General features: G+C 53.9%; 1 protein-coding gene across 3 annotated transcripts; it reads right to left on the reverse strand.

Moving 5' to 3' along the window:
* dhrs1 (dehydrogenase/reductase 1) lies at positions 1–15,365 on the reverse strand. Of its 3 annotated transcripts, none has more exons than XM_088916080.1 (9): positions 14,891–15,365; positions 13,016–13,184; positions 10,748–10,891; positions 9,578–9,657; positions 5,592–5,724; positions 1,988–2,131; positions 1,123–1,192; positions 743–823; positions 1–648 (listed from the first exon to the last, which is right to left on the reverse strand). In XM_088916080.1, the coding sequence occupies exons 2-9, from the start codon at positions 13,157–13,159 to the stop codon at positions 512–514; spliced, it is 933 nt and encodes a 310-aa protein (XP_088772206.1). In that variant the 5' UTR covers positions 13,160–13,184; positions 14,891–15,365; the 3' UTR covers positions 1–511. The 3 variants fall into 3 exon arrangements, with proteins under 3 accessions (XP_088772206.1, XP_088772208.1, XP_088772207.1); XM_088916082.1 differs by having other exon boundaries at positions 13,016–13,159; positions 14,891–15,016; XM_088916081.1 differs by lacking the exon at positions 14,891–15,365 and adding an exon at positions 14,356–14,519.
* Positions 15,366–15,377: the final 12 nt, after the last annotated feature.

Raw genomic sequence — 15,377 nt, forward strand, 5'->3', positions numbered from 1 at the left:
TTTAAAGTGTAAAACTAGTGCAGTACAGCACACTTTACTTCAGCTTCTTTAATGCAAAGTATAATACATTACGTCTAGAACAATACTGGATTAATGACAAATAAAATGCTGTTTATTAGTCACTGGAAGCCTTCAGGGTGAGCTGACCTGGTGTTGGACAGACAGGACAGGCAGAGTCATTGTGCTGATGGACAGGGGGTCAGTGTGAGGGTCAGAGGTCAGCGTGCCGATGGACAGGGGGTCAGTGTGAAGGTCAGAGGTCACCATGCCGATGGACAGGGGGTCAGTGTGAGGGTCAGAGGTCAGCGTGCCGATGGACAGGGGGTCAGTGTGAAGGTCAGAGGTCACCATGCCGATGGACAGGGGGTCAGTGTGAGGGTCAGAGGTCAGCGTGCCGATGGACAGGGGGGTCAGTGTGAGGGTCAGAGGTCAGCGTGCCGATGGACAGGGGGTCAGTGTGAGGGTCAGAGGTCAGCGTGCCGATGGACAGGGGGTCAGTGGGGTTACTGGGTCAGAACCGTCCATGGAGCAGAGTGAGAACAAACTTGGGAAGACGCAGGAAAGAAGGGATGAAGGAGGACAGCCAGGAGAGGTAGGGCACTTGAGAGACGAGAAAACTGATGGACAAGTTGTCAAACACACTGCGCCCTGAGAGAGAGAGAGAGAGAGAGAGAGGTTAATACAGACACACCGAGAGAAACTACACTCGTCTTCTGCGTCTTATTAATAATCATACTCATACCATCAACATCCCGAATATTATAGCGCCTTGCAAGATCTGAGGTCATCAGAACCTTCCCTGTCAGAGCCATCAAGTCTCTATCTGTAAGGAAAAGAGAAAATAAACATTAAAGTGGATCAAGAGGCAGCAGACACACGGCACAGTGAGACAGCACAGTGAGACAGTGTGGAGCAGTGAGACACAGGGACAGAGTAGCGCAGTGCAGTGAGACAGGGAGACTGTAGTGCAGTGAGACAGTGTGGAGCAGTGAGACAGGGAGACACTGTAGCGCAGTGCAGTGAGACAGAGGGACAGTGTAAGAGACGAGTGAGTGAGACAGAGGGACAGTGTAAGAGACGAGTGAGTGAGACAGAGGGACAGTGTAAGAGACGAGTGTGTACCTTTGGCCAGCTCCACAATACACCTCCCGCTGAGCTCTGGGGTCTCTCCCGTGGACAAACCCTCCCTGATCTGACGGGCAGGAGCAGAGGACAGAGGGACAGAGAGGAGGAATTCAGAGAGATCTGCCAGACTGCAGCAGCTGCAGTTCAGAGGTCCTGCCAGCAGGTGGTGCTCATTCATCATCGGCCACAAAAGCATAACCTCCTCTCCCTCTTCTTCTCCTCCGAATCCCTCCATCTCCCTCCATCCTCCTCTTCCTCTCCCTACACCTCCTCTTCCTCTCCCTACACCTCCTCTCCCTCTTCTTCTCCTCCCAATCCCTCCATCTCCCTCCACACCTCCTCTTCCTCTCCTCCACACCTCCTCTTCCTCTCCCTACACCTCCTCTCCCTCTTCTTCTCCTCCCAATCCCTCCATCTCCCTCCACACCTCCTCTTCCTCTCCTCCACACCTCCTCTCCCTCATCTTCTCCTCCCAATCCATCTCCCTCCACACCTCCTCTTCCTCTCCCTACACCTCCTCTCCCTCTTCTTCTCCTCCCAATCCCTCCATCTCCCTCCACACCTCCTCTTCCTCTCCTCCACACCTCCTCTCCCTCATCTTCTCCTCCCAATCAATCTCCCTCCACACCTCCTCTTCCTCTCCCTACACCCTCCTCTTCCTCTCCCTACACCCTCCTCTTCCTCTTCTTCTCCTCCCAATCCCTCCATCTCCCTCCATCCTCCTCTTCCTCTCCCTACACCTCCTCTTCCTCTCCTCCACACCCCTCTTCCTCTCCCTCTATCCTGTGGTCCTCTGCAGCTCCACAGTATTGTGTTATTAATTATTGTGTTCATTAATTACCAACTGTAATTAGCAACTCACCTTCTGATGCTCCTCACTCCGTGGCTGTGGATCCATCACGTTCTGAATGACCAGCTCTGTCCTGACTGCTCCCGGCCACAGACTGACCGACACCACCCCCCGACCTCTGAGATCTACAGCACAGTCTGCAGCCAACCTGTCACACTGCCAGAGAGAGAGAGGGGTTCATACAGACACACTGACTGACTGGACACTCCAGTACATTAACACTGCACTGAGAGAGAGGGGTTCATACAGACACACTGACTGACTGGACACTCCAGTACATTAACACTGCACTGAGAGAGAGGGGTTCATACAGACACACTGACTGGACACTCCAGTACATTAACACTGCACTGAGAGAGAGGGGTTCATACAGACACACTGACTGGACACTCCAGTACATTAACACTGCACTGAGAGAGAGGGGTTCATACAGACACACTGACTGACTGGACACTCCAGTACATTAACACTGCACTGAGAGAGAGGGGTTCATACAGACACACTGACTGACTGACTGGACACTCCAGTACATTAACACTGCACTGAGAGAGAGGGGTTCATACAGACACACTGACTGACTGGACACTCCAGTACATTAACACTGCACTGAGAGAGAGGGGTTCATACAGACACACTGACTGGACACTCCAGTACATTAACACTGCACTGAGAGAGAGGGGTTCATACAGACACACTGACTGGACACTCCAGTACATTAACACTGCACTGAGAGAGAGGGGTTCATACAGACACACTGACTGACTGGACACTCCAGTACATTAACACTGCACTGAGAGAGAGGGGTTCATACAGACACACTGACTGACTGGACACTCCAGTACATTAACACTGCACTGAGAGAGAGGGGTTCATACAGACACACTGACTGACTGGACACTCCAGTACATTAACACTGCACTGAGAGAGACGGGTTCATACAGACACACTGACTGACTGGACACTCCAGTACATTAACACTGCACTGAGAGAGAGGGGTTCATACAGACACACTGACTGACTGGACACTCCAGTACATTAACACTGCACTGAGAGAGAGGGGTTCATACAGACACACTGACTGACTGGACACTCCAGTACATTAACACTGCACTGAGAGAGACGGGTTCATACAGACACACTGACTGACTGGACACTCCAGTACATTAACACTGCACTGAGAGAGAGGGGTTCATACAGACACACTGACTGGACACTCCAGTACATTAACACTGCACTGAGAGAGAGGGGTTAATACAGACACACTGACTGGACACTCCAGTACATTAACACTGCACTGAGAGAGAGGGGTTCATACAGACACACTGACTGGACACTCCAGTACATTAACACTGCACTGAGAGAGAGGGGTTCATACAGACACACTGACTGACTGGACACTCCAGTACATTAACACTGCACTGAGAGAGACGGGTTCATACAGACACACTGACTGACTGGACACTCCAGTACATTAACACTGCACTGAGAGAGAGGGGTTCATACAGACACACTGACTGGACACTCCAGTACATTAACACTGCACTGAGAGAGAGGGGTTAATACAGACACACTGACTGGACACTCCAGTACATTAACACTGCACTGAGAGAGAGGGGTTCATACAGACACACTGACTGGACACTCCAGTACATTAACACTGCACTGAGAGAGAGGGGTTCATACAGACACACTGACTGACTGGACACTCCAGTACATTAACACTGCACTGAGAGAGAGGGGTTCATACAGACACACTGACTGACTGGACACTCCAGTACATTAACACTGCACTGAGAGAGAGGGGTTCATACAGACACACTGACTGACTGGACACTCCAGTACATTAACACTGCACTGAGAGAGAGGGGTTCATACAGACACACTGACTGACTGGACACTCCAGTACATTAACACTGCACTGAGAGAGAGGGGTTCATACAGACACACTGACTGGACACTCCAGTACATTAACACTGCACTGAGAGAGAGGGGTTCATACAGACACACTGACTGACTGGACACTCCAGTACATTAACACTGCACTGAGAGAGAGGGGTTCATACAGGCACACTGACTGACTGGACACTCCAGTACATTAACACTGCACTGAGAGAGAGGGGTTCATACAGACACACTGACTGACTGGACACTCCAGTACATTAACACTGCACTGAGAGAGAGGGGTTAATACAGACACACTGACTGACTGGACACTCCAGTACATTAACACTGCACTGAGAGAGAGGGGTTCATACAGACACACTGACTGACTGGACACGCCAGTACATTAACACTGCACTGAGAGAGAGGGGTTCATACAGACACACTGACTGACTGGACACTCCAGTACATTAACACTGCACTGAGAGAGAGGGGTTCATACAGACACACTGACTGGACACTCCAGTACATTAACACTGCACTGAGAGAGAGGGGTTCATACAGACACACTGACTGACTGGACACTCCAGTACATTAACACTGCACTGAGAGAGAGGGGTTCATACAGGCACACTGACTGACTGGACACTCCAGTACATTAACACTGCACTGAGAGAGAGGGGTTCATACAGACACACTGACTGACTGGACACTCCAGTACATTAACACTGCACTGAGAGAGAGGGGTTCATACAGACACACTGACTGACTGGACACTCCAGTACATTAACACTGCACTGAGAGAGAGGGGTTCATACAGACACACTGACTGGACACTCCAGTACATTAACACTGCACTGAGAGAGAGGGGTTCATACAGACACACTGACTGGACACTCCAGTACATTAACACTGCACTGAGAGAGAGGGGTTCATACAGACACACTGACTGACTGGACACTCCAGTACATTAACACTGCACTGAGAGAGAGGGGTTCATACAGACACACTGACTGACTGGACACTCCAGTACATTAACACTGGACTGAGAGAGAGGGGTTCACACAGACACACTGACTGGACACTCCAGTACATTAACACTGCACTGAGAGAGAGGGGTTCATACAGACACACTGACTGACTGGACACGCCAGTACATTAACACTGCACTGAGAGAGAGGGGTTCATACAGACACACTGACTGACTGGACACTCCAGTACATTAACACTGCACTGAGAGAGAGGGGTTCATACAGACACACTGACTGGACACTCCAGTACATTAACACTGCACTGAGAGAGAGGGGTTCATACAGACACACTGACTGGACACTCCAGTACATTAACACTGCACTGAGAGAGAGGGGTTCATACAGACACACTGACTGACTGGACACTCCAGTACATTAACACTGCACTGAGAGAGAGGGGTTCATACAGACACACTGACTGACTGGACACTCCAGTACATTAACACTGCACTGAGAGAGAGGGGTTCATACAGACACACTGACTGACTGGACACTCCAGTACATTAACACTGCACTGAGAGAGAGGGGTTCATACAGACACACTGACTGGACACTCCAGTACATTAACACTGGACTGAGAGAGAGGGGTTCATACAGACACACTGAGAGGGTGAGGGGGTGAGAGGGTGAGAGTGCGAGAGTGAGAGGGAGGGAGTGAGAGGGTGAGAAGATGAAGGAGTGAGGGAGTACAGTGGTTGCCTCACCGCTGCCTTGCCGACTCCATAGGGGACGCTGGAGCAGTACTGCAGCCCCCCAGTGGAGGAGATCACCACCAGCAGCCCCCGGCCCGCCTGCACCATGAGCCGCGCAGCATACACACTGCAGACATAGTGACCCCTGCAGGAGACAGCCAGAACTGCGCTCAGACGTCTGCGTCAGGGCTCTCGAACCTGGTCCTGCAGGTCCTCCCAGCAGGCTGACTCCATTTTACATATGTCTGACTGAGACACAGCAGGAGAGACACACTGAGAGACTCACTGACTGAGACACAGCAGGAGAGACACACTGAGAGACTCACTGACTGAGACACAGCAGGAGAGACACACTGAGAGACTCACTGACTGAGACACAGCAGGAGAGACTCACTGAGAGACTCACTGACTGGGACACAGCAGGAGAGACACACTGAGAGACTCACTGACTGAGACACCACAGGAGAGACACACTGAGAGACTCACTGACTGAGACACAGCAGGAGAGACACACTGAGAGACTCACTGACTGGGACACAGCAGGAGAGACTCACTGAGAGACTCACTGACTGAGACACAGCAGGAGAGACACACTGAGAGACTCACTGACTGAGACACAGCAGGAGAGACACACTGAGAGACTCACTGACTGAGACACAGCAGGAGAGACACACTGAGAGACTCACTGACTGAGACACAGCAGGAGAGACTCACTGAGAGACTCACTGACTGAGACACAGCAGGAGAGACACACTGAGAGACTCACTGACTGAGACACACTGAGAGACTCACTGAGAGACTCACTGACTGGGACACAGCAGGAGAGACACACTGAGAGACTCACTGACTGAGACACAGCAGGAGAGACACACTGAGAGACTCACTGACTGGGACACAGCAGGAGAGACTCACTGAGAGACTCACTGACTGAGACACAGCAGGAGAGACACACTGAGAGACTCACTGACTGAGACACAGCAGGAGAGACACACTGAGAGACTCACTGACTGAGACACAGCAGGAGAGACACACTGAGAGACTCACTGACTGAGACACAGCAGGAGAGACTCACTGAGAGACTCACTGACTGAGACACAGCAGGAGAGACACACTGAGAGACTCACTGACTGAGACACAGCAGGAGAGACACACTGAGAGACTCACTGACTGAGACACAGCAGGAGAGACACACTGAGAGACTCACTGACTGAGACACAGCAGGAGAGACTCACTGAGAGACTCACTGACTGAGACACAGCAGGAGAGACACACTGAGAGACTCACTGACTGAGACACAGCAGGAGAGACACACTGAGAGACTCACTGACTGAGACACAGCAGGAGAGACACACTGAGAGACTCACTGACTGAGACACAGCAGGAGAGACACACTGAGAGACTCACTGACTGAGACACCACAGGAGAGACACACTGAGAGACTCACTGACTGAGACACAGCAGGAGAGACACACTGAGAGACTCACTGACTGGGACACAGCAGGAGAGACACACTGAGAGACTCACTGAGAGACTCACTGAGAGACTCACTGACTGGGACACAGCAGGAGAGACTCACTGAGAGACTCACTGACTGAGACACAGCAGGAGAGACTCACTGAGAGACTCACTGACTGAGACACAGCAGGAGAGACACACTGAGAGACTCACTGACTGGGACACAGCAGGAGAGACTCACTGAGAGACTCACTGACTGAGACACAGCAGGAGAGACACACTGAGAGACTCACTGACTGAGACACAGCAGGAGAGACACACTGAGAGACTCACTGACTGAGACACAGCAGGAGAGACTCACTGAGAGACTCACTGACTGAGACACAGCAGGAGAGACACACTGAGAGACTCACTGACTGAGACACAGCAGGAGAGACACACTGAGAGACTCACTGACTGAGACACAGCAGGAGAGACACACTGAGAGACTCACTGACTGAGACACAGCAGGAGAGACACACTGAGAGACTCACTGACTGGGACACAGCAGGGGAGACACACTGAGAGACTCACTGACTGAGACACCACAGGAGAGACACACTGAGAGACTCACTGACTGAGACACAGCAGGAGAGACACACTGAGAGACTCACTGACTGAGACACAGCAGGAGAGACTCACTGAGAGACTCACTGACTGAGACACAGCAGGAGAGACACACTGAGAGACTCACTGACTGAGACACCACAGGAGAGACACACTGAGAGACTCACTGACTGAGACACAGCAGGAGAGACACACTGAGAGACTCACTGAGAGACTCACTGACTGAGACACAGCAGGAGAGACTCACTGAGAGACTCACTGACTGAGACACAGCAGGAGAGACTCACTGAGAGACTCACTGACTGAGACACAGCAGGAGAGACACACTGAGAGACTCACTGAGAGACTCACTGACTGGGACACAGCAGGAGAGACTCACTGAGAGACTCACTGACTGAGACACAGCAGGAGAGACTCACTGAGAGACTCACTGACTGAGACACAGCAGGAGAGACATTGAGAGACTCACTGAGAGACTCACTGACTGGGACATAGCAGGAGAGACACGCTGACTGGGACACAGCAGGAGAGACACGCTGAGATACTCACTGACTGAGACACAGCACGAGAGACTCACTGAGAGACTCACTGACTGAGACACAGCAGGAGAGACACACTGAGAGACTCACTGACTGAGACACAGCAGGAGAGACACACTGAGAGACTCACTGAGAGACTCACTGAGAGACTCACTGACTGAGACACCGCAGGAGAGACACACTGAGAGACTCACTGACTGAGACACAGCAGGAGAGACACACTGAGAGACTCACTGACTGAGACACAGCAGGAGAGACTCACTGAGAGACTCACTGACTGAGACACAGCAGGAGAGACTCACTGAGGGACTCACTGACTGAGACACCACAGGAGAGACACACTGAGAGACTCACTGACTGAGACACAGCAGGAGAGACACACTGAGAGACTCACTGACTGAGACACAGCAGGAGAGACTCACTGAGAGACTCACTGACTGAGACACAGCAGGAGAGACACACTGAGAGACTCACTGACTGAGACACAGCAGGAGAGACACACTGAGAGACTCACTGAGAGACTCACTGACTGGGACACAGCAGGAGAGACTCACTGAGAGACTCACTGACTGAGACACAGCAGGAGAGACTCACTGAGAGACTCACTGACTGAGACACAGTAGGAGAGACATACTGAGAGACACACTGACTGAGACACAGCAGGAGAGACTTACTGAGAGACTCACTGACTGAGACACAGCAGGAGAGACACACTGAGAGACTCACTGACTGAGACACAGCAGGAGAGACACACTGAGAGACTCACTGACTGAGACACAGCTGGAGAGACTCACTGAGAGACTCACTGACTGAGACAAAGCCGGAGAGACTCACTGAGAGACTCACTGACTGAGACACAGCAGGAGAGACTCACTGAGAGACTCACTGACTGAGACACAGCAGGAGTGACTCACTGACTGAGACACAGCAGGAGTGACTCACTGAGAGACTCACTGACTGAGACACAGCAGGAGAGACTCACTGACTGAGACAAAGCCGGAGAGACACACTGACTGAGACACAGCAGGAGAGACTCACTGACTGAGACAAAGCCGGAGAGACTCACTGAGAGACTCACTGACTGAGACACAGCAGGAGAGACTCACTGAGAGACTCACTGAGAGACTCACTGACTGAGACACAGCCGGAGAAACTCACTGACTGAGACACAGCAGGAGAGTCTCACTGACTGAGACACAGCAGGAGAGTCTCACTGAGAGACTCACTGACTGAGACACAGCAGGAGAGACATACTGAGAGACACACTGACTGAGACACAGCAGGAGAGACACACTGACTGAGACACAGCATTAGAGACACACTGAGTGAGAAACAGCACGTACTGCTCCCCCACTGAGACAGAAATTATAAATGGATATCCTATGGTAGGATTTGTACCTTAGTCCAGCATTGTTCATAGAGTCCCAGACTGAGGGGTCCATCTCCCAGAATTTTTTCTCTGAGTAGTCAAAAACAGCCTGGAAGGACAAACATGATCCTCACCATTCTGAGATACCTCCCACCCTTTTGGCTGTGTGTATGACTCTCCTCTCTCACTACTGACTGTGTGTATGACTCTGCTCTGTCACTATTATCTGTGTGTGACTCTACTCTCACCCTACTGACTGTGTGTGTGACTCTGCTCTCTCACTATTATCTGTGTACAACTCTTCTCTCACCCTCCTGGCTGTGTGTGACTCTGTTCTCACCCTACTGGCTGTGTGTGACTCTGTTCTCACTCTATTGACTGTGTGTGTGACTCTGCTCTCACCCTACTGACTGTGTGTGTGACTCTGCTCTCTCACTATTGGCTGTGTGTGACTCTGTTCTCACCCTACTGGCTGTGTGTGACTCTGTTCTCACCCTACTGGCTGTGTGTGACTCTGTTCTCACTCTATTGACTGTGTGTGTGACTCTGCTCTCACCCTATTGGCTGTGTTACTCTGCTCTCACCCTATTGGCTGTGTGTGACTCTGCTCTCACTCTACTGGCTGTGTGTGACTCTGCTCTCTCACTATTGGCTGTGTGCATAACTCTACTGTCACACTATTGGCTGTGTGTGTGACTCTGCTCTCTCACTATTGGCTGTGTGTGTGACTCTGCTCTCACCCTACTGGCTGTGTGTGACTCTGCTCTCACCCTACTGTGTGTGTGACTCTGTTCTCTCTCTATTGGCTGTGTGTGTGACTCTGCTCTCACCCTACTGGCTGTGTGTGACTCTGCTCTCACCCTACTGTGTGTGTGACTCTGTTCTCTCTCTATTGGCTGTGTGTGTGACTCTGCTCTCACCCTACTGACTGTGTGTGACTCTGCTCTCACCCTACTGACTGTGTGTGACTGTGCTCTCTCACTATTATCTGTGTGTGTGACTCTGTTCTCAGTCTACTGGCTGTGTGTGACATCGTTCTCTCACTATTGGCTGTGTGTGTGTGACATCGTTCTCTCACTATTGGCTGTGTGTGTGTGACATCGTTCTCTCACCGTTGGCTGTGTGTAAAAGTCCAACATCAGTGATCACTGTTCTGAGTAATAAAGCTGAATGTGAAGGACTGCTGTTTTGTAACTGACCTGGACTCCATCATACGCATTGTTGACCAGGATGTCCAGCCGCCCCTTCTGCTCCCACGCGATTCTCTCAAACAGCTGCTTGATATCATCGTCCTTCGACGAATCACACACCACCGGCACGCACTGCCCACCCCGCGCCTCCACCTGCAATTGGAGGGGGGAGAAGGGTCCAGGTGGAAGGTGAAGGGTGACCAGTCACTATGGAAGAGGGAGGAGGGTCCAGGTGACTGACAGGAAGGGTGACCAGTCACTATGGAGGAGGGAGGAGGGTCCAGGTGACTGACAGGAAGGGTGACCAGTCACTATGGAGGAGGGAGGAGGGTCCAGGTGACTGACAGGAAGGGTGACCAGTCACTATGGAGGAGGGAAGAGGAGGGTCCAGGTGACTGACAGGAAGGGTGACCAGTCACTATGGAGGAGGGAGGAGGGTCCAGGTGGAAGGGTGACCAGTCACTATGGAGGAGGGTCCAGGTGATTGACAGGAAGGGTGACCAGTCACTATGGAGGAGGGAGGAGGGTCCAGGTGACTGACAAGAAGGGTGACCAGTCACTATGGAGGAGGGAGGAGGGTCCAGGTGATTGACAGGAAGGGTGACCAGTCACTATGGAGGAGGGAGGAGGGTCCAGGTGATTGACAGGAAGGGTGACCAGTCACTATGGAAGAGGGAGGAGGGTCCAGGTGACTGACAGGAAGGGTGACCAGTCACTATGGAGGAGGGTCCAGGTGACTGACAGGAAGGGTGACCAGTCACTATGGAGGAGGGAGGAGGGTCCAGGTGGAAGGGTGACCAGTCACTATGGAGGAGGGTCCAGGTGATTGACAGGAAGGGTGACCAGTCACTATGGAGGAGGGAGGAGGGTCCAGGTGACTGACAAGAAGGGTGACCAGTCACTATGGAGGAGGGAGGAGGGTCCAGGTGACTGACAGGAAGGGTGACCAGTCACTATGGAGGAGGGTCCAGGTGATTGACAGGAAGGGTGACCAGTCACCAAGGAGGAGGAGGGTCCAGGTGGAAGGGTGACCAGTCACTATGGAGGAGGGTCCAGGTGATTGACAGGAAGGGTGACCAGTCACTATGGAGGAGGGAGGAGGGTCCAGGTGACTGACAGGAAGGGTGACCAGTCACTATGGAGGAGGGAGGAGGGTCCAGGTGATTGACAGGAAGGGTGACCAGTCACTATGGAGGAGGGAGGAGGGTCCAGGTGACTGACAGGAAGGGTGACCAGTCACTATGGAGGAGGGTCCAGGTGACTGACAGGAAGGGTGACCAGTCACTATGGAGGAGGGTCCAGGTGATTGACAGGATTCTGAAGCTGTGGAGCTTCTTCAGGAGTGGAAGAAGAACCTGAAGAAGGCTCTACAGCCGAAACGTTGTGTTTCCTTTCTTCTCTTTTCAGCAGGGAGTAAACCTACTACTTGTTCCTGAGGCCCCAATGTGCGTCTCAGCAAGACACCGTGACCTCCCCTCCGAGGCACTTGGAACTCACACCTCACCTCTGAGGCACTGGGACCTCACACCTCACCTCAGAGGCACTGTGCTCTCACTTCTGAGGCACTGGGAACTCACACCTCACCTCAGAGGGACTGTGCTCTCACTTCTGAGGCACTGGGAACTCACACCTCACCTCAGAGGCACTGGGAACTCACACCTCACCTCAGAGGGACTGTGCTCTCACTTCTGAGGCACTGGGAACTCACACCTCACCTCAGAGGCACTGGGACCTCACACCTCACCTCAGAGGCACTGTGCTCTCACTTCTGAGGCACTGGGAACTCACACCTCACCTCAGAGGCACTGGGACCTCACACCTCACCTCAGAGGCACTGTGCTCTCACTTCTGAGGCACTGGGCCTCACACCTCACCTCAGAGGCACTGGGACCTCACACCTCACCTCAGAGGCACTGTGCTCTCACTTCTGAGGCACTGGGACCTCATCTCCGAGTCACTGGGATCTCACCTCTGAGGCACTGGGACCTCCCCTCCCAGGCACGGTGACCTCACCTCAGAAGCACTGGGACCTCCCCTCCGAGGTACCAGGACCTCACCTCCGAGGCAGGGTGACCTCACCTCCGAGGCACGGTGACCTCATCTCAGAGGCACTGGGAGTTCACCTCCGAGGTACCAGGACCTCACCTCCGAGGCACGGTGACCTCACCTCAGAGGCACTGGGACCTCACCTCCGAGGCACTGGGAGTTCACCTCCGAGGTACCAGGACCTCACCTCCGAGGCACTGGGAGTTCACCTCCGAGGTACCAGGACCTCACCTCCGAGGCGGCTTCTCTGAGAGCGCGCTCGTTGCGGCCGGTAACGTAGACGGTCGCTCCCGCCTCAGACAGCTGCAGGGCCACCCCCTTCCCGATCCCCCGGGAGGCTCCGGTCACCAGGCACACCCAGCCCGACAGCGCCATCTGCTGGACAGGGGAGGAGCTGCACCTGAGAGAGACCGAGCGCGCGGCTGCAGTTCAACATGCTGATTGAACAGGCCGTGATCTTCCCAGGTTCTAAAGCGTGTGTGTGTGTCCAGACTGTACCCTGTCTCTGTGTCTGGTGTGTGTGTGTGTCCAGGCTGTACCCTGTCTCTGTGTCTGGTGTGTGTGTGTGTCCAGGCTGTACCCTGTCTCTGTGTCTGGTGTGTGTGTGTGTCCAGGCCGTACCCTGTCTCTATATCTGGTGTGTCTCTGTGTCTGGTGTGTGTGTGTGTCCAGGCTGTACCCTGTCTCTGTGTCTGGTGTGTGTGTGTGTCCAGGCTGTACCCTGTCTCTGTGTCTGGTGTGTGTGTGTCCAGGCGTGTGTGTGTGTGTGTGTGTGTGTGTGTGTGTGTGTGTGTCCAGGCCATACCCTGTCTCTGTGTCTGGTGTGTGTGTGTGTCCAGGCCGTACCCTGTCTCTGTGTCTGGTGTGTGTGTGTGTCCAGGCCGTACCCTGTCTCTGTGTCTGGTGTGTGTGTGTCCAGGCTGTACCCTGTCTCTGTGTCTGGTGTGTGTGTATGTCCAGGCTGTACCCTGTCTCTGTGTCTGGTGTGTGTGTCTCTGTGTCCAGGCTGTACCCTGTCTCTGTGTCTGGTGTGTGTGTGTGTCCAGGCCGTACCCTGTCTCTATGTCTGGTGTGTGTGTGTCTCTGTGTCCAGGCTGTACCCTGTCTCTGTGTCTGGTGTGTGTGTGTGTCCAGGCCGTACCCTGTCTCTATGTCTGGTGTGTGTGTGTCTCTGTGTCCAGGCTGTACCCTGTCTCTGTGTCTGGTGTGTGTGTGTGTCCAGGCTGTACCCTGTCTCTGTGTCTGGTGTGTGTGTGTGTCCAGGCTGTACCCTGTCTCTGTGTCTGGTGTGCGTGTGTCTCTGTGTCCAGGCCGTACCCTGTCTCTGTGTCTGGTGTGCGCGTGTCTCTGTGTCCAGGCCGTACCCTGTCTCTGTGTCTGGTGTGCGCGTGTCTCTGTGTCCAGGCCGTACCCTGTCTCTGTGTCCGGTGTGCGTGTGTCTCTGTGTCCAGGCTGTACCCCGTCTCTGTGTCTGGTGTGTGTGTGTGTCCAGGCTGTACCCTGTCTCTGTGTCTGGTGTGTGTGTGTGTGTGTGTCCAGGCTGTACCCTGTCTCTGTACCCTCTAGCTTACAGTGCTGACAGACTCCAGCTCTCCTGACCCTGTTGTGGACACAGCGGCTGGAGGATGAATGATCTGGAAGGTGCAGACCTGTGACGGGCTCAGAGCGCGGCGCCCCCAGCTGGCCTCCTGGCCGGGACAGACGCGTGAGAGTCGGCTCGCCGCCCTGAGCAGCTGGAGCGAGGACAGCCGCGGCTGCTGCCCCGCCTCGTTAATGATTACCGGCGGCCCTGGCCGTGGTATCAGCCATGAGGCGCAGGGGTGTGTGTGTGTGTGGGTGTGTGTGTGCTGGCTTGTAACCCGGCGGTCTGACGAGCTCGGCCAGCGCGGCGGGAGAAGGGAGGGCAGGGCAAGGCGCCGCGCTGTGACGTCACTCCGGCCCGGCGGCTGCCCTGGTCGCCGCTGGTGACGCGACCCTGGCGCCCGGGGGCCACGCGCGGTGCGGCCCCCCCACACACACACACCGCCTTCCGCCCGTCCGTGTGGACCTCGCCTCAGCCGCTCGACACGCGAAATAACACGCGAATAACCCGTCCCTTCTTCTTACCCACGAAGAGTCACCCTCGAGTCGGCGGCGTCGAGGTCCGACAGCAGGTCCACGGGCGTCCTGTCCACGCAGCTCCGACCCCGCGGAGTCCAGCTCGCCCACTACCGTAAACCACCGAAACCACGGGACACGGGATTAACGCGCAAACGGAAATTTAATCCTTTACGATACAAAGGAGACTGAAGCACAGGAGTCGCCTGAGACAGCGTTAGCATTTACTGCCACGTCCCGGAGATCCAGCACAGCACGGTTCCAGCCGGGGAAGCCAAACTTGAACCGCTCCAATCCCATAATCGTACTCCGAGAAGCACTCGGGCACCGGAGTTTATTTCCACCGAGAGCGTGACCAGGGTCCTTGTCCACAGACCCACGCGAGAGGTTCTGTCGCGTCACGTCCTCAGCTGCTGTGTAGGTGCCGCACGGTGGTTATGTTTTATGCCGCTTTAACCTTTCGCCAGCGGTGAAAAGTAGTTCTAGGGGGGGACGT

Source organism: Atractosteus spatula, chromosome 5, assembly GCF_055471065.1.
Source record: "Atractosteus spatula isolate fAtrSpa1 chromosome 5, fAtrSpa1.hap1, whole genome shotgun sequence".
Lineage (NCBI taxonomy): Eukaryota > Metazoa > Chordata > Actinopteri > Semionotiformes > Lepisosteidae > Atractosteus > Atractosteus spatula.

Bases quoted from the DNA above. Each gene is read 5' to 3' on its own strand.
- dhrs1 (XM_088916080.1), bottom strand. From the start codon at position 13,159: ATGGCGCTGTCGGGCTGGGTGTGCCTGGTGACCGGAGCCTCCCGGGGG. The intron at 9,658-10,747 runs GTCAGTTACAAA...TTGTCCTTCCAG, and splicing joins ATGCGTATGATGGAGTCCAG to GCTGTTTTTGACTACTCAGA. The intron at 649-742 runs GTATGAGTATGA...TCTCTCTCTCAG, and splicing joins TAATATTCGGGATGTTGATG to GGCGCAGTGTGTTTGACAAC.